The sequence below is a fragment of the Cucurbita pepo genome, chromosome LG17 (genome assembly GCF_002806865.2).
Source record: "Cucurbita pepo subsp. pepo cultivar mu-cu-16 chromosome LG17, ASM280686v2, whole genome shotgun sequence".
NCBI lineage: Eukaryota > Viridiplantae > Streptophyta > Magnoliopsida > Cucurbitales > Cucurbitaceae > Cucurbita > Cucurbita pepo.
The window spans coordinates 2,703,897-2,726,189 of NC_036654.1; the positions used below are offsets into that span (position 1 = coordinate 2,703,897).

General features: G+C 36.2%; 3 protein-coding genes across 3 annotated transcripts; 1 reads left to right on the forward strand and 2 right to left on the reverse strand.

The window, feature by feature from the left end:
* Positions 1 to 4,330: 4,330 nt before the first annotated feature.
* Positions 4,331 to 11,857, reverse strand: LOC111778748 (sphingoid long-chain bases kinase 2, mitochondrial). Its single transcript, XM_023658721.1, has 13 exons — positions 11,764 to 11,857; positions 11,413 to 11,617; positions 11,094 to 11,170; positions 7,216 to 7,269; positions 7,082 to 7,141; positions 6,486 to 6,563; positions 6,295 to 6,341; positions 6,143 to 6,183; positions 5,930 to 6,014; positions 5,724 to 5,838; positions 5,320 to 5,442; positions 5,127 to 5,227; positions 4,331 to 4,768 (listed from the first exon to the last, which is right to left on the reverse strand). The coding sequence occupies exons 2-13, from the start codon at positions 11,594 to 11,596 to the stop codon at positions 4,639 to 4,641; spliced, it is 1,095 nt and encodes a 364-aa protein (XP_023514489.1). The 5' UTR covers positions 11,597 to 11,617; positions 11,764 to 11,857; the 3' UTR covers positions 4,331 to 4,638.
* Positions 11,858 to 16,119: 4,262 nt separating this feature from the next.
* LOC111778144 (heavy metal-associated isoprenylated plant protein 39-like) lies at positions 16,120 to 18,356 on the forward strand. The gene is made up of 3 exons (XM_023657811.1): positions 16,120 to 16,246; positions 16,586 to 16,661; positions 17,677 to 18,356. Exons 1-3 carry the CDS (start codon positions 16,241 to 16,243, stop codon positions 18,114 to 18,116), a joined length of 522 nt encoding a protein of 173 aa, XP_023513579.1. The 5' UTR covers positions 16,120 to 16,240; the 3' UTR covers positions 18,117 to 18,356.
* A 964-nt stretch (positions 18,357 to 19,320) lies between these two features.
* LOC111778919 (reticulon-like protein B1) lies at positions 19,321 to 21,549 on the reverse strand. Its single transcript, XM_023658929.1, has 5 exons — positions 21,150 to 21,549; positions 20,141 to 20,321; positions 19,917 to 20,058; positions 19,773 to 19,842; positions 19,321 to 19,696 (listed from the first exon to the last, which is right to left on the reverse strand). Exons 1-5 carry the CDS (start codon positions 21,355 to 21,357, stop codon positions 19,530 to 19,532), a joined length of 768 nt encoding a protein of 255 aa, XP_023514697.1. The 5' UTR covers positions 21,358 to 21,549; the 3' UTR covers positions 19,321 to 19,529.
* Between the last annotated feature and the right edge of the window lie 744 nt (positions 21,550 to 22,293).

The window sequence follows — 22,293 nt, forward strand, 5'->3', positions numbered from 1 at the left end:
GGGGAGTAGGTATAACGACGTGGCCAGCTTTGATTGGGTTTGGGAGTGGGGGAGGCTGGTTTTTTATCGGTGATTATAGCGAGGGTATTTTGGGAAAGTTGAAACGTGGGGACTGTGACAATATAGGTGTGAAAAGAGACGGAAAATGCAAAGAAGAAAAAGAAAGACGACAACCTGAAGGTTTATTAGGGTTTCTTTCACAAATTGCCTTTGCCAAACTTGAAGGTCATTTTGGTCTTTTTGTTTTTCATTTTTCAATTTAATTAAATACTGATGATATTTTATATGGTAATTAATTCCTTTTTTAATTTCTAACCTATTTAATTAAAAAATAAAACAGTTGACATATGATATATTTTATTTGAACGTTACATTATTATATTTTTATTTTTTTATTAAAAAAAAAAAAGTGTTAACGTCTTAGAAAAGAAAGATAGAAATAATTTTATGGAAATTCTAATATTATTTTTTATAAAATTAATTTGAAAATTAATAGGATTAAATCGAAATTAGCTAGAAAATGTAGGGACAAAATGGTAATTTGACGATATTTAAAATTATATGGTCATATTTAATGGGGAGGCAATGGGTGTGGCCACCTTTTGACGAAGTCCAATGGCCAAACTTTTCCACAATTTTATTTGTGAACTTATCAACTTGAATTGTCTTTAATAGGTGGGCCGTATAAAAACGATGGGTCGGGTCGTTGTTTCGATTATATTTCTATGGTTTAAAATTATTTTATTTTAGTCCTTACGATTCATAATTGTCGGGAATGAATTATGATGCCGACCATTTTGTCAATCTTAAAATAAAGGTAAAATTACGACATGTTAATTGATCACGAGCTTAGAATTTGATATCAGTGATGAACAATTGAGTACAAGTGGCTTCTCTCTGCTGTCATGGAATAGCGAGTTGGGTTCACGTTTAGTTAATGTTGTAGGTATGTTATTTTAATATTGGTTCGTATAAGAGTGGTGTGCTAGGTTTTATTTATTTATTTATTTATTTATTATTATTATTATTATATAAATATAAAAGAAAAAAAAAAAAAATCTAAAATAAGGTTGGCTTAAATGTCGAACTACAAGCTATATAACGTTTTAGACTGTCCCCACAGACCAACACGAATTCTTGTAACACATCATGTCCTAATTCACATGCTTCTTAGAAAGATTTTCGGGAGATAATCTAAAATATGTGTGGGGCAAATCAGTTGGATTTGGTACATACGCTTCATGCTTAAGACTTGGATCAAGTTTCAAGATTCGCCTTCGACACCTACGGCCTTGACATTCTCCTACAATACAAATTCTTGTAGCACATATTGTCCTTATTCACGTGCTTCTTAGAAAATTTTCAGGAGATATTCCAAAATAAGATTGTTCAAAACAAAACACGCTTAATTTTGAAATTTCTATGATTGAGCCACCGAAAAAGAAAATGCACTTTATTAGTATATGTAGTAACTTTTAATACTATTAAGCCTTTCTTAATCGTCATATTCTCTAGATCGATCTTATTCCACGTGCACCTACTTCTCTACATGAATTGGAGGTTAAATATGTGTCAAATCCAAGGTATCCTTAGACATGAATTGATTAGAACATCTTTTATAAGTGTGTGGAAACCTTCCCCTAGCAGACGCGTTTTAAAGTCTTGAGGGGAAGCTGGAAACGGAAAGTCAAAAGAGGACAAAATCATATGGAAAGAGGATACAAGATATATGCCTATGATAAAATGAGAAATATGATATTTATGGTAAGCCGTAATGAAAAGTATGATATATAAGATAATATATAATTCATGACTAAATATCTTTAACACAATGTTTATGATTTATGCTTACATTTGTACTGTTTTTAACAACTCGACAACCCAACCTAACTCATAACAGTATCGTGTAAAAGAGTAAAGAAGATAGTGGACCAAAAATATTTCAACTCAACCCGTGTGAGGGATATGAAGGAGAGGAATCACCGCCACATGCATACATGTGGCTAAAATCCAATATTTAATGTTTACTGGCACATGCCGTTGGATTGGTCTGGGTCTAATATGAAATGTTGAGTTAGTTTGAGAATGTTTGCTGAATTCACCCTACCTAAATGGTGTGAAAGTTATCTTATTTATAATCAAACAATTTAGAAGGATATGGAAATAGTAATAAATGAAAATAACAATAAATAGAAAGATACCTATGGAAATAAAGCAAGTATTATATATTTGCCTTATAATAAAATATCAAATATAATATATACGGTAAACTATAATTTATTACTAAATATCCTTAACACCCCACCGCAAGCTGAGCGTCGGATTTGAACGAACGTGAAGCTTGGATCTGAAAAATTCAAAGTGGTTGAGAAACACTTTTCGTGAAGATGTCAACAACCTGGTTCAGAGGAGGCGTAGAGAAACACTTTCTTGGCCATCGAAAGGGATCGCCGCTCAGCGGCGATGCTGCCTTGGCTTCGACGAGAATATGTCTAACCCATGAAGAGGGATTGTCGCTTAGCGACGATGGTACCTTGGCTCTGGTGAGAATATGTCTAACCCCATGACGTAGAAGCGGAAACCTAGAGCAAGGGACAAAGATAATGTTGAAGCCGGAAGAGTCGCCACATTGGGCGAAGGAGCCAATTATGGCAAGAAGGGCAGCAAGAAGAGTCTCCACATTGGGTGAAGGAGCCAATTTTGGCGAGAAGGGCGGCGGCAACTTGGTTGGCGAAGAGGCCAGTGCGGCGCCCAATTCCAAAGGTAAATCTCTGCATAAGGTCGATGGGCTTATCAAGATTCTATATATTTTCGAAGAGAACGCTGATGAAGATTCTAAGATTAAGGTTTCTGTGAAGGATGAAGGATGAAGGGAAAATTGGGAAGAAAACGAAAAAGGCTATGTTTGGAAAAGGTGAGGTTGTATGTACAAAGTATGACGAATGATGATTTGGAGGTCAAAAGGGTTGAGCCGAAGAGTAATCAATCGGTTCCGCCTGCGGCAGCCATGAAGACTGCCCTTGATGAGAAAGGATCGAGGTTGTTAAACCGAAAGGGCTCTGATACCATAACAATGTTTGCATAATCCACCACACCTAAATGGTGTGAAAATTATCTTATTTATAATCAAACAAATTAGAAGGATATGAAAATAGTAATAAATGAAAATAACAATAAATGGAAAGATACTATGGTAATAAGGCAAATATTAGATATTTGTCTTATAATAAAATATCAAATATAATATATATGGTAAACTATAATTTATTACTAAATATCCTTAACGGGTGCATGCCAGTTAATGTTTACTGGCGCATGTTGAGTTAGTTATTCCAATAGAGTTTACAATTCAACTCAACCAACATTTTTTTTTAATTATTTAAACAAATCTTCCCTAACATCAAACATTTACAAATCATGGACCTAAGTTACCAACATTAAATATTTAAAATTATTTCATTTTATTTTTTTTTTAAAACACATTTAAATAATTCAAATTCAACATTTATTATATATATATATATATATATATATATATATATATATATATAATATGTTTTAAAATATAGAATCAAACTAAAACTTATTTGTACAAAATTAAAAAAAAAAAATTATTTCTAAGTGAAAATTTTCAAATTTTATAGGAAATAAAAATTTAAATTTGTAGAAATGAATTTGATTTTATTAATGTGTTATAATCCTAATATTGATCATTTAATTCACAAGCAAGCTTTGACTTTTTTTTCAAATTAATTAATTATTTTATTTTTTTTTGGATCAATCTAGTTGTTGATATTCTGGAACGAAATTGAAGTTTTAGAATATTTAATAATAATAATAACATTCTTAATCCGATAGGTAACATATTTTAGAATGTTTGATACGTTGATAAATTTTACATTTGAAAATACAAACCTCTAATAAAATCTTAATCGTTGAATTTTATATCTAAAAGAATATGAAATTTAAAAGATACTGAACATTTGGAACACTCAATAGACTTTGAACATTCTGAAACTATAAAAGTCTATTTGAACATTTTGAACACTCAATAAACTTTAAAAGTCTATTAATTCGGTTGGAAGTAATTTGAATCCAAAAATTCAACATAATCTATATTATAAAAAAAAAAAACCCATAATCTTAAAAATATATCAAAATTTATCACATTGACCCTTAAATAAGTTATACAAGTTTACCTTTTATTTAAATTTTGCAAATTTGCCCACTAGTACCAAAATAAAATAAAACTTCTAATAGAAAAATAATTAATATCAATAAAAAAAATCAAAATAAATTTTACCCGGAATTAAGTTGGATCCATATAATATTAATCAAAACTCACAACTCTATCTTAAAAAATAAGTTTAGTTTAGGGATAATTGACATATACTCTTTCGGATATATACTCTCCGTTAAGAAGAAAGAGTTTGAATTCTCCAAACACGTAGAAATAAAAAATGAAAAAGGAAAACTAAAAGAGAAAAAAACATCTAGTCTAATGTTCTTAGATATATTACCAAATTAAACTTTTGCTCCAAGGTATATAAACAAAACCAGAAATTGGCGTTAAGGGACTGTAGCAAATACCGAAAGCAAAACTGCTACCCACTTTGTCCACTCAAATTTGGCTCATATTCAGCAGATCATTTCAATGGCAGCTGGTAGAATATGGAACTTCCTTGGAAGAAATCCCAAGTGTTCCCCATCAGCTTGAACGTAAATGCTGCCACTGCTCGAAACTTCTTCCACTTCGATCGAACGAACACTGCTTGAAAAAAATGCAACGATAAACTGATGATACTCGAGATTTATTCAATCATGGACGAGTACATTGATGTCGGTCCAGAATTTCAAACCAAGTTCATTATATATAGTCAACAAAGATTTTAGCAATCATATATAGCTTTGGTTGAGGATGCATCAGAATGCCAGAAATTTTAGCAACATAAAACTTCTCCTAGAGCTTCAGTGCTAGGTGAACAAAACATCTCCAATAAGTTTGGATGAAAGTTTTTATAAAGCAAAACTTGACAGAAGTGAACACAACAAATTCTCCATACAATTGAAAATGGAAGGTCTATGGAAGAAAATACAGATATATAATGCTTAAAGAGATGACAAACCTTCTTGATGATACGTTTTTCACTGTCAAATGTGTCCCATTGTATATTTTATGTAAATTAAGGATGAAATCGTACCACTTGAAATCCTGAAGTATTACTACCTGCAACAGAAATCAAAGGGCAAGCGATACATGAATCAATGAGACAATGAAGGAAACAGTGAAATCAAATAAACTCCGGAAATAAATTCTACCTCTAGATTCCCGTTGGAAGGATCGGCGTTCGGCACGATTTTCATTCCACCGCCGAAGTATTTAGCATTTCCAATACACAAGGAAGTTACTTGTGGATACAGCTCCCATTCACCGTTGTCAACCTGTAAGTTATAGCATACAACAGAAATGAAATCAAATCATGATGGTAACAATGCTCTCTAACATGCTCTACATTTTGAAACCACCTCAAGGCACCACTGTTATTGTACAAAAATACATGAGTTTCACATCGGTTGCGAAGAAAACAAAACACCCTTACACCCTTTATAAGGGTGTGGAAACCTCTCCCTAGCAGACGCATTTTAAAAACCTTGAGTGGAAGCTCAAAAGGGAAAACCCAAAAAGGATAATATCTACTCGCAGTGAGCCTGGGCCTGCTAACCTTAATCTTAAAGTCTTTGTTTTTATGTCCTATAAAGCCTTGCAAAGCACCAATAACATAGCATAAGTTTCCAAATCTCTTGTATCTTGCAGCATAAAACCCAGCCTTAGCGCTCCTGCAAAAAGTTCCACGCAATAATAATTAGTTGTCTGGTATCAGCTGAGTTAATCAGTTAGCATCAACAATACTGTTTCGATTAACCTTACAAATGAATGTCTGCAACATTTGCAAAGTAATGATACTCTCCATTTTCTTTATTGACAACCCCAATATCAATTCGGGACCTCAATCCTGCAGAGAATATGTTACATGAACAAAGAATGCTAATGGGATTTATTGGGTGGATAAATAGAGCCATTTTAAGTACTTAATCAACAAAAGGCAAAGAGATAAGAATGAAAAAAGTGAAACAAGGGTACCTTTAGCTATACGATCCACGGCTTCAATAGGATTGTTATTCCTAATTAAAAGAATGTTGACCCAGTTTGCTTAACCACATGGAGGAAGTGCTCTAATTTAAAGCAAGCTCTCACATTGTACAAAAACACAATGCAGTAAAACATACACTTACCAACCAAATGTTCTTGCAAAATCTGAACCAGTCCCCAAGGGTATAAGCTGCAAGGAGACAATAATTAAGTAGTCTGACAATTCAATATCATAAGTTCATGTAAATAATCTGAACCAGTCACAGACTGATAAACTAGCAGTTAAGGTAATCAAATAGACAGGTTAGATTGAAACTACGGAGCAGTCTCTTACACCGAGTGCGGTTGATTTATGAACTTCTCCATCATTATTAACAACAGGTTTTCCATCCCAAAAGAAGCCATTAACCACCTGCCAATCAGAAGCAGATTAATCCCCTCATCCATCAAGACAAACGTATACAATGGATCCAAAATCCTAGAACCTTTTACTTCGCCTATAGAATTCTTGCTCATATCTAATGGAAAATCCATGAGGGCTGCTAGAATCAAAGCCAACTAAAAAGGCTATCGTTATTGCAAACAGATTATGATAACCGATCATTATTAAGTAGTAGGAGAAGAAGACCTCCTCAACAAGCAACACTCAAGGTTAGACATTGCCATTGAAATCTCAGGCTTCCAAAACTAAAGAATAGAACAAATAGTATCTTCAAAAGGCTGGTTGAGGCCCAAGAGAAACACAAGAAAATACTGGCCATAAACCAATCACATCATTCAACTTAGATGTGCAGGCAGTTTGGCTTGGCTTTCTGGTGGAACCGAAACCAAAAGCAGCAAAAGGAATAGGTAATTTAAGAACCGAGTTTGAGTCAGGCATTGAAAACCAAACTAACAGTAATAATTCTCATGAGATTACACAATTCATACCTCATGAAAAGTTCCGTCTCCTCCTACAGGTATCACAGCATCGGCACCTTCCCGAATTGCCTGAAGCTCATTAAGTCAACAGAAAGGTTGATAGTAACTAATTGAAGTCCTAGAAAGAAAGAATCCATACTAACCTCCCTCGTTATATCGATAGCATGGCAAGGACCCGAGGTCAAAGATTCACAGATCTGTCCACAGTGAAAAAAAAAAATCAACATATTGATTTAAATATGGCCCAAGTGACTAGTAGATAAGAAAGCAATAATAATACACGTAAATTGTAGGTTATTTAAAAAAGGTAGAGCAATGGAAAAGGTATAAATGGGATATAAAATTTTCAAGGATAATATAAGACTTCCTTTTTTTCTTTACGAGAAACATTCTGGCATTTCATTGATGAGATAAATATAAGAAAAGTGAGTGAAGCAAAGCCAAGCCATTCGATGCTACCATTGGCCAATTGGCACTACATTACCATGAGACTTCCAATTGGCCAAAAGAGAAAATAGGCTGTAGCCATAAAAGAAAGAAAAAAATTTACACCAAGAGTGATCCTAGAGGGATATATTATCCACAAAGCTATCAAAAGGTCTTCCTTTGTCATTGAGGATTTGATCCATGTAGACCAGAGCTCCAAAATTGATTGGTTCTATTTTTTTTTTAATAAGAGATAATTTCACTAATGTTTGAAATTTACAAAAGGGATATGTTATCCATGATGCTTACAAAGATCTTCCGAATTTACAATGAAGGAGGTATAACTATAGGAAGAAAAAGTGTGAAACAATTTACACCAATAAATGATGTGGTAAACAAATTCTCGAAGGGCCCATAAGTTTGTGTCTTCTTAATGAATACTTATTTATTTCTTTGTTTCCATAGATACCAAAGAAACTGATAATGAGATTTGTCCATCGTAGAGATTTTTCATTCTTGAAGGGGGTATGTTAAGACCATATTCAATAACTCCTTTGCCTTCCTAGGAAAAGTGAGGTGTCATCCAAAGATATTGAGGATCTTTATCCTTAAATTATAAGGATATGTACACTACATAAACAAGTAAATTTGCGATATGTTGTCTTTCTTGCATAAAGGGCACCAAAATAGAGTCACCTAGAGCATTCTTTATATTTATTTCTTTTTAAGGTTTTCACTTGTGCTAATGGATTCATGCACCATTTCCCAAAGGAAAAACTTCATTTTATGATGATTTCCTTTCCATATTGTCTTTGCTAGTGTGAGGTTTATGACATCTACCTTTTCCCTCATATACATCATCAAAGATTTTGTGAAGACCCCGTCAGCACTAGAACGCCATTTCAATGAGTCTGCTTCTTGGGGCAGCACAATTGGGGCAAGATAAAGACTTAATTCAGCCAATTCCATAGTTTCGCTATCCTTTAGATTCCTACAGAGCTGCAGGTTCTAGAATTTGTTCATATCTTTCCATTTTTCTTTGAATGTGGTTATCTTGCAATGAAGAGACTATATAAAAGAGGATACTGCAAATAGCGTGGTGTTGTCAATCCAAGAATCAGTCCAAAAAGATGTATTTCCTCCATCACCCACCCTATCGCAAATGCATGTCCAAAAAGCGTGGTGTTGGACAACTTTCCTCAACCTCACTGAAAACTACCCCCATCGTCCACCAAAAAACCTAACCAACAACCAAATTCCAATCAACCTCATAATAGAAAGCAAGACCACAAACATTTTTCTAACCCATACAACCCTTGCTTATCATTAAAAAACCACTACAAATGTCAGAAAATATAAAGACAGAGGTAGAAACATACTTCTCGATCCTAAACAAAAAGGGCAAGACGATCAAAATTGAGCTCCCCAGTTCTATTCTAATCCATCCTCCATATGAAGGAGCCACTAGGTAGTTCAAGTGTTTTTTCATCTGACCATGGTTCTATTTTCAATAGATAGCTTCCCACGTTTTGCCAATCCTTTTTATTACAAAGTGAAGAGACCTGCTCCTTTGCTGTGGAATGGAGGTTCATCTTGTCGTCCTAAAAGGATTTAAGATAGCAGAAATCGTTGAGCAGGGATGGAATGCTTCTTTTGTCATGAACAAATCGTTGTGGAAGTATTTCCATGTAATGATCATCATTGTATCACATAGGATAGGGAGGGGGAGGGGGGAACCTCTATGATGACTATTTTGCCTTCTTGTTGAGGATCCAAAGGTATATTTCTATATCTGCCTCTAGATTTCCTGCCTTTTGTGATGGTTTTTTAACGGTATGCAAGGGTTGTAAGGGTCAGAGAAAATGTTTATGGTTTTGCTTTCTATTATGATGCTCATTAGGTTTTGGATGTTGATCAGGGTTTTTGGGAACAACGAAGGATAATCTTCAATGAGGTTGAGGAAAACTATCCATCCTTTTCGTTCTTCATCCACTATAGTAAAAAGTCTCTCAAGACCACCATTTCTATAGAGCAGAGAGATTTAAGCCATAGTGCCTTCTTGTCGGCGAGTTTCTCTGTCTAAATGGTTTAGCTATTGGAAAGAGTCATTTCAATGAATGAAACAAACTGTATCGGGTGATCTCAGATAACTTTATTCTTGTTTCCCTATATCTTTCATCTAGCTCAATTGAATAGATCTTTCTATCAATGACAGTGTTGCATTTTAGAAGTATAGAAGTGATGCCATGGGACTTGGTCTGTGAGGGTGGGGGATGAGCTTTTGCAATCTTCCAATGACCACATTCTTTGAACTTTTGGCGTTGACACCTTAGCCCAAATTCCACTAACCAACTACTGGATACTCACTAACCAAAAATGTTGTTGGTAAACCTTCACACAATCTTCACACGATCTTCAATCTTCTATGGTTATCAGACTCACCCAATTTTCATATATTCAACATTTTTCAATTTTGTGTAAGGTTGTTGCAACAAGTTGTCATGCTTGGAAGGCCATTGGATGTCGTGGGTTGCAGTTGGATAAGGTTGCATTGCTGATTTCGTCAGATAATAAACAAAAGCCAACTCTGTTCGCATGTCTCTCATGGTGGACAAGGTAGATTGTTGGGCATCTAGGGGTAAGCACAAAGGTGGAGGGGTTGGGGGATGCAACAACCATTAACATATATACGGCGCCAAAAAGGACTTCAGTCCTTGCTGCACAAGGATCAAACAAGTTCAAACTCGCAATTCTAAACACTATGGGAATCTTATCTGAAGTCCTTGAAGTGGGTCACAGCAAAAGGTCATTAATTAGCCATGATGGAGCAGGTTCCCGTTGTTCTTGGGTGTTCCTCACTGCCACCGAGGAGGGAGTGCCGCACTTACATTGGAAAAGATCACTAAAGGGTGCAGGTTGCAGTACAGGTTTGCGTGTCATTTTTGTTCAAACACTGCAATTAACTTAGCCAAGGAAGATGACCGATGTCGCATGGGTGGTCATGTCGCATGGGTTTGTCGCTGGAGTTGAAGAAGATTCTGCTCGAATTTCACATAGAGCTTTTAGAAGCAGCAAGCAAATTGATTGGTTCTACTTACAATCACATGGTTATTCAATCAAAATGGTGTTGTTGGATAACCTTTGTGTGAGTTGTATGTAAGGAAAGCAATACTCGATCAATACTAAGACTAGATCTCTCAGTCTAAGTCCAAGCAAGCACATGTTTGTGATCCCTTTAAAAAATTTAACAATATCCTTTTCTAAAATGATGTCAAGGCCCACTCTTCATGACGTTTGAAGGGAGAACAAATTCAATTACTCCAAGAACAGGCCAACAAATAGATAGGATAGTATGGAAAACAACTCTTGAGTAACAGATATCCAAATTCCAAACATGTCGAACTAAACTTCTGTTCTCATAAAAACAGAAAAGTAGCTCTGAAAACAGCTCCCAAACATCCCCGAAGTCCATGAATCTAGTATTTCTTTCGCAGAACATTCTTTCTAATAAGCTCCTTATACATTCAACAAGCTAAATAGACTTCAATGGAGATTGTGAAGCTTCCTACAGAGACCAAGAGAAAAAGAAACTCACATTATAATGTTCACCAAGGCGAGTGCGTAGATATGGAACGAGCTTCTTCCATTCCTTCACCGTCTTGCCATTAGCACCTGCATTACTGCTATAACGTGAGCAAATCCACGACTAGAAATCACCCAACAGCACGATAACTTGAAAAGCATTAAATAAATTTGTAAAAAGAACAATCTCAAGAAAATTTACAATCAACTCAAGGGATTACAGTCTTTAATTCCACAAAATACAACAAACCCCACATCATAAAATCCCCATTCCTCAACAAATTTTATCTTTTCCAACAACGAAGCTGAAAACGAAGGGACGAGAAACGAACCGCGAGGATTAACAACGAAAACCAGATCGCGACGACCGGAAGAGGAGAAAGAAGACGACCCACGATGAAAAATTGATCGGTCGGCGTTGAGATCGGGCGCGATGGGTTGCTCGGCCCTAGTGACAAAGGGTTTTGTCGCCATGGAAGGTCTGAATGCTAAATGATAGCAAAAGCATTCAACCATCTCCTTAATCGATGAATTTTTCTGCTCCGATTGATTAGGAAAGTGTATACAATATGAATTCAAGAGTAATAATAAGAAGACAAGATAGGAAATAGCATTGAGGAGATGACAAAGCTTCTCATCAACACCAACGCCATTGCTTAAGAAAAAGATTCTCGTGAGCTTACCTAAGATTTGGGGAAATAACCATTTTACGGCAATTCACGTCCATTTGATCGCATAAATCAGAATGTGATCGAAGGGGGCTCTTTGATTCAAAACAATTTTGAAGAAAAAACTCTGTTCATTTGGATAACGTCTGATTTTGGTTGGTTACGTTAATTGAAGAAAAAACCACTACAATTAAATTTTTAAATCTTCAAAAAATGCACTAACTCTGTTTAAATTATAATTTTTTTTTGTTATCAAAAAACAATGAACGACAGCAACAACGATGGCAACAACCATGAATGGGATTCGACATTTGACGATCTCAGTATTCTTCTAGACATGGTTAGGTTATTGTACTGCTCGATTTAAAGAGGGAAAGAGAGAAGATTGTCCCTACGTACCGAACTCCAGCATTCTGAGTTTTTACTCCGGGTACTTCCTATAAAATTTTCTAAGAGATTACCCAATAAAATACACTTAATTTTAGAATTTGAGTCACTGAGTACGAAGCGACATCCATATACATAAATAAAAAAATTCAGAACCTACCTATAAATAAATAACATTCCTATAAAATTTTCTTAGAGACTATCCAATAAATAAATTTTTTTGCAAAGATGTAAATTAAAATACGAGACAACATCGCAACATTCCGTACCGATGAGGCTTAAGTCGCACACCCAAAGGCACCTGATTCCAACCAGCCGAAAATGTTCTAGCACCACACTGCCTTCAAAACATAGGGCTGGCCCAAGGCTGGCAGGCATCACCACAACGTCACACACTCAACGAGGTTCATGTCGCACGTCCAAAGGCACCCAGCTCCACCCCACCTTGCACGTTCCATCATCGTACGAGCCATCAACCATCTTCAAGCCAACCTAAATTAGAAGGAAACACGGAATTTGATTGTTCATTGGAAGTGTGAGATTTAAAAAGGGAATCAATGCATCATTGACTATGCCCAACGTAATGGCTCAGCTTTACGCAATATCTACACCAACATACCTTACCTCATCTGAGTGATAAATATCATTCGTGTGATGAAATCAAAACCTAAAAATTTGACAGAGTAAATGAAATACACGAAGAGTTCAACATGACTATCGATTAAATTTACGTAAGTTTCGATTATACATTAACAATCAGAAAACATTCAACGACACACAAATCTTTCGGTTTTCTTTTCTTCCTTTAGGTCTTTTCATTTCAAGCCTTTGAAAGGATAGCGCATAGCGGTAGCTAGGTCGGTTTACACATAAAGTCAAAAATTGTTGTCCTTAAAAGGGTTAGGTTGGGTGATGTGTATCAATCAACTTCAGACAAAATCTCGCAAAGTATAGATCAAGACATTACAAGATTTTGGAATTGAGATGAATTTTGGGAGAGACCAAAAAAAAAAAAAAAAATGATTTGGGTATCATATTTTGTTCAATTCATACCCTAATTTTCACACAACTATTCTACTACGTGCCTAAATCAGAAGAAGTTATGGAAGCCATTATGGGACACTTTGTCAATTTCTAGGAAAGAGCGGGAGTCATATTGGAATGTTCTTGTTTATGCTTGAACACTATTTTGACTCAACCCAATTGTTCCCGTCCTAAATTTTTTCAAACAAATTTTATTAAATAGATCAGATTGGATTAGGTTGTTAAGTCATTTATACAAATTTTTATTTTTAATTAAAGTAAAATCTAAAAAAAGATTAAAAAAAAAAACAAAATTAAAAGTTTTAATTCTAAAGAGGTTTATGTTTCTTTCCCCATTACAACCGACGTGAGATCTCATAATCCACCCCCCTTCAGGATTCAGTGTTTTTGCTGGCTTCCGTTCTTCCACCGCTAGCAGATATTATCCTCTTTGAGCTTATTTTCCCTCTAACTTTTAAAATATGTTTGTTAGGAAAAAGTTTATGTGTATTTATAAAGAATGTTTTGTTATCCTCTCTACCCAGGTGGATCTAAAAACACGTACATATACTCTTTCCAATTTGTCCTACGTGGCAAATTTCAACATCCCACGGTTATTTTAGAGAAAGCAAAATAGTTATAACATTTGCCATTGTTTTTTCTTGTTATGGAAAATGACGTCATTTTCCTAATCAGCACCAAACTGATACAAAGTTTTTTACCACGTAATAACAAAAAAAAAAAAAAAAAAAAAAAAAAAAAAAAAAAAAAAAAAAAAAAAAAAAANAACCACCGTGTGATGCTGACACGTCACTTGATTCAGTGGTCGACGTGGCGACCATCTATGGTGGGCCCTGTCCAAACCGTGGATTCGATTTTTGACGGTGTCTATGGGCTCCCTCCCACAAATTCAAATTTATCAAATATAAAATTTTAATTTATCTCTAAATATATTTATTAATTTTAAAAATTTAATGATATTAAATTTGTAATTTAATATTTTTTTTTGGGTATTATAATTAATATGGCCATAAAATGACTGCTAATCTTAAGCCCCACCACAACTATAAGTCACTGATTGTAACGCGCCGCCGTCTCTCGGTGGGTTTTCTTCAACGTTGTCTAAAAGTGTGTATAAGAACAAGTGTTTGGAAAGAGGATTAGAAGAGAAAGAGGCGCGTGGTTCCCAATCTCCGTTGCCATGCGGCTTTGAGTGAAAATGACTGTGTTAGGAAAGAACCTAGAAAGAAGGGTTGAGGATGTTGGGATTAGAGATTGAACGTTTTAAATCAGAAATGAGATTTTCTAGGAGATGTTTTTTAATTTGTTTGCATATTTAATAATATAAACTTTATAGTTACTATCTATATCAATAAAATATAAATTTTTTTCTTGAAGTAATTTTATTTTTGGTAACTTACTAAGAAACGTGTGAGTAAGGACAAAATATATAAAAATAAGTACGTGTGGCTTGAATATTTCAAGAAATACTCGGTCCGTGACCCCACTGTTGAGGTTAAATGCAAACACATAAAATTTCATGAATGAGACCTATCATATCAGTCTATTCTCTTATGACAACTATCCTAACGAGCAATTGGATGTATACTTTAATTTTCCTACACAAAGCTCGCACGTGTGAGTATGGACTCACTAGTCAGTTGGCACACCTCCTGGGCCCTTTTCTGGTAGGGCGAGCATTCTCTGGTAGCTATTGATGCTGGACAGCTTTTAGGAATAGCGACCGTCATGACAATATTATGATAAACTAATCTTGTAGTGTAGGCGTTCGTACTATCGTGAAGAATAAGGGGTATCCTCCAATGCATGAGCACACAATAATGCATGAGGTCCCAACATTTTTTTTATTTTCATTATCATTTAATACAACTCTGCTGCGTCTTCCTTCATATCATATTGTTTATTATATCTTTCATGCGTATACTGAGGTTGTATTTCATGCTAGTTCGTTATTTTACATGTCAATCGTATCATATCCTTCATATTACATACATATGACATATCATGATGTTTCCATGCTTCTAGACATGACAATTCTCATCATGTACATACATACAAGATTTTTTTTTAGACTTTTAGTTTCCTCAAACGGCCTTGGACCCATGATCAATACCTTAATTAGCCAATGTAGGACTCATTTCCCAACAATTCTCCCATCGAACAAAGTATACTATAGAGTTATGATATTGTCCACTTCGAGTAGGCCGATATGGGACTTTCATCATCCAACACCTCCCCTCGAACAAAGTACGCTTCCCCTTAATCGAGTCTTGACTTCTTTTTCTTTTGGAGTTCTTTGTTCGACATTTGAGGATTTTTCAATTTATTGGCACGACTAAGTTTAGGGCATGACTCTGATACCATGTTAGATGAACACGACTCTCCACAATAGTATTATATTGTCCACTTTGCGCATAAGCTCTCATGACTTTGTTTTGGGTTTCCTTAAAAGGGTTCATGCCAACGAAGATAGTAGTATTCTTTGATTATAAACCCATATCATTCCCTAAATTAGCTGACGTGGGACCTTCATCATCCAACATGGAGCACTCGAACAACCTCTACTCAATCGAGACTCGACTCGTTCTCCATAACCCTCAAACAAAATCCACTCTTTGTTTGACATATGAAATGAGTCGAATAACCCAAAGCATAAAAAGGAAGAAGATCTGAAATACCAAGGGAGAGTGGGACCAAGGATCAGCCATGGAAGAGGAAAAGAAGGCAAAAGGCGGCGCGTGAGTGTCACGCAAAAGAAAACCCCAAACGTACGTCAACAAAACAAAACAAATGTGCAGAGGTGTCGGTCGAGGTTAAGCAATGCATTGGGTTAGAAATGAGGACAGAGTGGCTAGGTCTGAGTCTATAGATCACCTTCAAATCTCCACCATCTCATCTCTCACCTTTATTTAAAAAAAAAAAAAAAAAAAAAAAAAAAANCTTGTTTGGACTCTCAAAGTTTTCAACTATTTCCCTCTCACTTTCTTTTATCTATGGTACCACGGCTGCCCAAACACACACCCTCACTCTCTCCATCTCTCAGTAACGCCATACCCCAGCTATGAAGGTCTCTGCTTCTTCTTCTTCTTCTTCTTCTTCTTCTTCTTCAAAAATGGTGTTTTTTTTGTGCTTTTTTCAAGAATCTAAGACATGGGTTTTAGAGCTTGGATTCATTCATGAGGATTCCAGAAGAAAAAATCTGAACTTTCTCGACAAATGTGTTAATTCTGATGATTCTGTCTCTGTTTTTTTTAATGTTTTTTTAAGTTCTGATTATGTTTTTCTTATGGGTTTTTCTTTTTGTTAAAAGGGTTTTTTTTGTTTCCCCTTTTTTTAATTGATTTGTGATGTGGACCCTTTTAAGTATAGATCTCAGTTTTTGGTCTGTGATTTCTGGGTTTTGCAGAAGGTCATATTGAAGTTGGATTTACATGATGACAGGGCCAAGCAGAAGGCTTTGAAGACGGTCTCTTCACTTTCAGGTTTTTTCAATTTTTTTTTTTGGGTTGTTTTCTTAGCTTTGAATTGAAGCTAATTTTGAATTTTCGTCATTTGAGTATTTTTATTGATATGACTAAGTTAAGGGTATGATTCTGATACGATATTAGAAAGCACGAACCTTTGTAATAGTATGATATTGTTCACTTTGAACAATAAGCTCGAGTGGATTTGTTTTGAGCTTCCTCAAAAAGCTTTAGGCTAGTAAAGTTATAAAGACTTGTAAACTCATGATCATTTCTTAAATTTGTCAACGTGGGACTCCTTCCTAGCAATCATTCCCTCAAATAAAGTACACTAGCCTCCTCTGAGACCTATGGAGCCCTCGAACAACCTCCCCTTGATCGAGGCTCGACTCCTAAAGTATGGTATAAAGCCTCCCCTGAGACCTATGGAGCCTTAGCCTCGAAAAGTACACTATAGAGCCTCCCCTGAGACCTATGGAGCCTTTGAACAACCTCCCCTTAATCGAGGCTCGACTCCTAAAGTACGCTATAGATTCTCCCCTGAGATCTATGGAGCCCTCAAACAACCTCCCCTTAATCGAGGCTCGACTCCTAAAATACACTATAGAGCCTCCCTTGAGACCTAGAAGCCCTCAAACAACCTCCCCCTTAATTGAGGCTCGACTCCTTCTCTGGAGTCCTCGAACAAAGTACACCCTTTGTTCGACACTCGTCACTTTTGACTATACTTTCGAGACTCACAACTTCTTTATTCAACATTTGAGGATTCGATTGACATGACTAAGTTAAAAACATAACTCTAATACCACGTTAGAAACCATGTACTTACACAATAGTATGATATTGTCCACTTCGAGCAATAAGCTCTCATGGTTTTGCTTGTAGCTCCTCCCAAAAAGCCTCATACCAATGACGATATATTCCTTACCCATAAACCCATGATCATCCATTCCCTAAATTAGCCAACACGGGACTCCCCCCAACAATTTTCGACTCAAATTTTCATTAGAATTGTTCTTGGATGGGTTTTCAGGGATTGATTTAATAGCCATGGACATGAAGGAGAGGAAGCTAACAGTAATAGGGACAGTGGATCCAGTGAGTGTAGTAAGCAAACTAAGGAAACATTGGGCAACGGAGATAATCTCAGTAGGGCCAGCAGTGGAGCCCAAGAAGGAAGAGCCGAAGAAAGATGAACCCAACAAAGAAGAAGAGGGCAAGAAGGAGGAGGCAAGCAAAGAAGGAGAACCCAAAAAGGAGGAGCCAAAGAAGGAAGAGGAGGCGAAGAAAGAAGGCGAAAAGAAGGAAGAAGGGAAGCAAGAACAGGGGCAGCTGGTTGGGACAGTGGCAATGCCACTGCCTGACCCAGTGATGGAAATGGTGAAGGCTTATAAGGCATATAACCCTCACATGAACACTTATTATCAGGTCCATAGCATTGAAGAGAACCCAAATGCTTGTGTTATTTGTTGAGTGCTACAATGTCAATGGAGCCTTTAAGCCAAGGCATTTTTTGAATACTATGTCAATGGAGCCTTAATACCCCTTTCAACCTCAACCTAAAGCTCTCCCTTGTACATAAGAGAACACAAAGATTATGCCTTTTTGTTCTTTTGTTTACCCAATATTTTAGTTTATTGTGTAGAAATATTCAATAAATTTTGTTTATCTTCGATTGCAAATTTGTAATCCATGTCTTAATCTTCGATTAAACCATGATTTTGTTTAAGTTCTAAGAAAATTTCTTGTTTATATTGTTATGATCTCGAATTTCTCGACTATATCATATAGGGTTCTAGGACAAAGAAACACATCGTTCTTTCTTTTGGGTTGGTGGATATCATAATTAATGTAAAGATGCATAGAAAACTTCGATGATTTGACCTAATTATTAGTTGTTGTGATGGAGTTTTGGTTGATGATGTTTGTTTTGAATACATTTTTGTGGGGTTTGTTTGGTGTTAATGGAGGCCTCTTTGTGTGTGTATGTGTGAGATGAGCTTGGGATTCAATAATAATGCATGGATCAATGGAGGAAAGGTGGTGGGTTCTACCGAAAATCTACATAACTCTTCTATTGACTTTGGGCGATTTGAATCATTTGTTTGATTTTTTGAACTATTTCATTCGTAGCTTGAACCAATCTTAGCCCCAGTAACGGCTGTTTGCCAACTTCCTCCCAAAAGATGACCGACACCTTCGACTATATAATGCTTCAAAGTGTGACATCTGTATCACAGCTTGGTATACATGGAAGAGACCGTCCAACTTCACGGAGTACTAGTTTTCAATAGTGTCATAGCAATATGTAAGGTTCACGTATCGCTTTTCAAAAGACACTTAGCACACAATTAAGGATCAGTATGATTCAACCTTGTCGTGTCGTACATGCCTACTAAACTTCTAATCTTTTTTTTTGCGAGTGTAATCCACTGCTCGTTTCCTAACTTTTCGGATCGTCCGATCGAGTGGCTCAAAAGCCTAGAACCGGATCGTCCGATTGAGTGACTCAAAAGCCTAGATCGGTTCTTCTAAAGCTACCGAGTATTTCTTGTGAAATGACGAAATTTCAACTAATTCCACGTAAACGTGACGATCCCAACAAATTCCATGTAAGGGAAGCGCGATATTTGATCGCTGAATCGACAAGCGTCAACCGTGCAAATTAGTCCAACAGTTACGCGATCAAACCGAACCCATCATTCATAATTTCAACACATAAAAGTACATCATTGTTCACCATATAATACGTACACCCACATAAAAACCAAGAGAAAAACAACAGCTGCTTTAAACTTCAAATCAAAACATTTACACAACATGAGCCACCAAAGAGGCCTTCTTCACTATCCACCATCCTACTAATTTCACTATCATTTCCTCCTTTCATTCCTTCTTCTCTCTAAATACCCCTTTAGGAAGTTTACTCACAACTTTCTCGTTAAAAACCGCGTACCTCTTTTTACTCTCGACCATGATCCTTTGTGCAGACGTATCGATCTTACCCTTGTACTTCTCGTAAACGACCGGTACCGTGTGCAGCAATACGACCGCTGTTCAAAAAGATCAATATTGTGAGAAAAGTTCGAAACAGCATGAGTTTCGTGCGGAGTATCGTTAAATTATTACCGATGTAGAACAACGTCAAAAAATTGCACCAACTTCCTATAACTGATAGAATCCACAAGCCAGCAACTACCTAACATTGTGAGAAACCAAAAACATTGTTAAGTATCTATTATTAGTACACCACAAGTTCATAAATGTACTTACAGCTAGAAACTTCTTCACGTCTCTCCCCGATGCTATGTCGCCCAACGTTGCAATGGCCCGATTGATCATGGTCCTTGCTGCAGAGGCGACCTGCAGGAACGGCTCGTCTTTGATACGAACTTCGGGAAGATGAGGTGGGGTCCTGTAAAAGTTTTCGTTGAAATTTTGCATTATAAAGTAAGAGTTCAAGAATGTAACACATAGTTTGAGGTAATGAAGGTTACTTGTAGATGAAAATGTGAGCGTTGGACCAAAGGAATAAGAGAGCAACAACCAAGATCAAGGCGTAACATATCAATGGGAGAAGATGATACTCGAGGACTTCAAAGAACGCCCAAATTGCGGTGGCTCCGCCGAGAATCCCGGCAGAGATCTTCTTGTTCTTCCATAACAACACGTCCGCAGCTACACAAATTACCATCTCATCAATAATGTTGTCTATGTTAATATGCACAACTTTATTTCTCTTATACCCCTCAACAATTAACTATTTACAATTGGAGTTAAAAATGAAATTTTGATTGAACTTTTTTTTAAAATGCTTACAATTGGAGTTAAAGATGGTCAACTCAGACACTCGATCGATCGAAATATACGTGGTAACAGTGGAATTGAAAACTCCACGATGACCAAGAGTTTATATATCGATGATTTCATGTATGTTACCGATAACCCATCTTGGAGTTATGGCAAAAAATTTATATATCGATGACTTCACGTATGTTACCGATAACCCATCTTGGAGTTATGGCAAAAAATTTATATATCGATGACTTCACGTATGTTACCGATAACCCATTTGGGAGTTATGGCTAAAAATTTATATATTGATGACTTTCAAGTACGTTATCCATAACCCACCTCGGGGTTATGGCTAAAAATTTATATATTTATGACATCAAGTATGCTACCGAAAACCCATCTTAGAAACTCCACGATGGCTAAGAAATCATATATTGATAACTTCAGGTAGGTACCGATAACCTGTCTTAGAGACAAGACGGGAACTCACTTCCACTTCCTTAAATTACTTAAGGATTAAGTTTCTATTAACCCTCTTAACTAAAATAAACTCGTATGAAAAAGAGACTTCAATTTTACACATAAATAAATTCATGATTTTTTCTTTTTTAAAAAATTAAAATAAAACAGAATAATTTTAAGATTTATAAAAAAAAAAAAAGAAAAAAAAAAGGCATTTTAATGGGAAAATTAAAAACAGAGGATGCGTACGCTTTCCGCCGCCGAGAACACGATGAACAGGCTGCTCGCTGTCGACCATTTTAGACCCCTCAGCCTCCTCCACAGGCGGCGAGGGAGGAGAATCGGCAATTTTCCCGGCATCCGAATTGTGAGACGGCGGCGAAGAAAGGGGTTCAGTTTGGTCGGCGACTTCCACCGCCATGGGCTCTGATTGTTTGGTCTCCAAGTGGTCTGCCATATCTATTTTGAAGACAATGAAGGGAAAATGTGGAAAGATAAAAAAAAAACAGAGGGTGATAATGGTGGGGGATTTGTGAAAGAGGTGGCGTTTTGATGGTAAGGATTGTTCAGGTACGTGGCTGCGGAAGTGTGTAAAATCACGACGGCTGTTTCCGCCGGAGACATGCACGTGGCGGCACAACTCTGAGGACACCTAGGATTTTGGATCGAGTTTGTTTCATCCAACCCCATCAATTGCTTGTATTCTAAAGGTTAAAAAGTAAAGTACTTCTACTTTTTAATCAAAAATTTACTTTCCCATTTACTTGAATTCAAACTACACAACTCAATATTCCATTCAATATTAATCGGAGTTATGAAAGCCGTTAGGACTTATCTTTTGATTTGTTTGGGTGAGAATAGCTGGGGTTGTCAATTCAGTAGGTCTACCTTTTTTTAGGACTCATGACCAAATATAGAGTTGAGAATGTAATGTCATCGGATATAATTTACTTCATTCCAGGTAGGAAAAGTAAAGACTGATTTCAAGACTTGAATAAGATCTCGTCCTCTCACTACTAAGAGAGTGTTGGATGAAAGTCCCACATCTATTAATTTAGGGAATGATTATGAATTTATAATTAAGGAATACTCTCTCCATTAGTATGAGATTTTTTGGGGAAATCCAGAGCAAAGCCATAAGAGCTTATGCTCAAAGTGGACAGTATCATTACCAGTGTGGAGAGTCTTAAAAAGTTTATCTCGAATTAGAGGACAATAAGGGTTAAGTAAAGAGTTTATCTCGAATTAGAGGGAAAGTGAGATAACTAGAGTACAAAGAAAGGTAATCTAGTTCTACTTACAAATCACATGATAGTATGAGGTTGGTTGCTATGAAGCGTACGAGTATGTTAATGCGATAACGCTACACCTACTTTTGTCAAAGAGTCAAGCG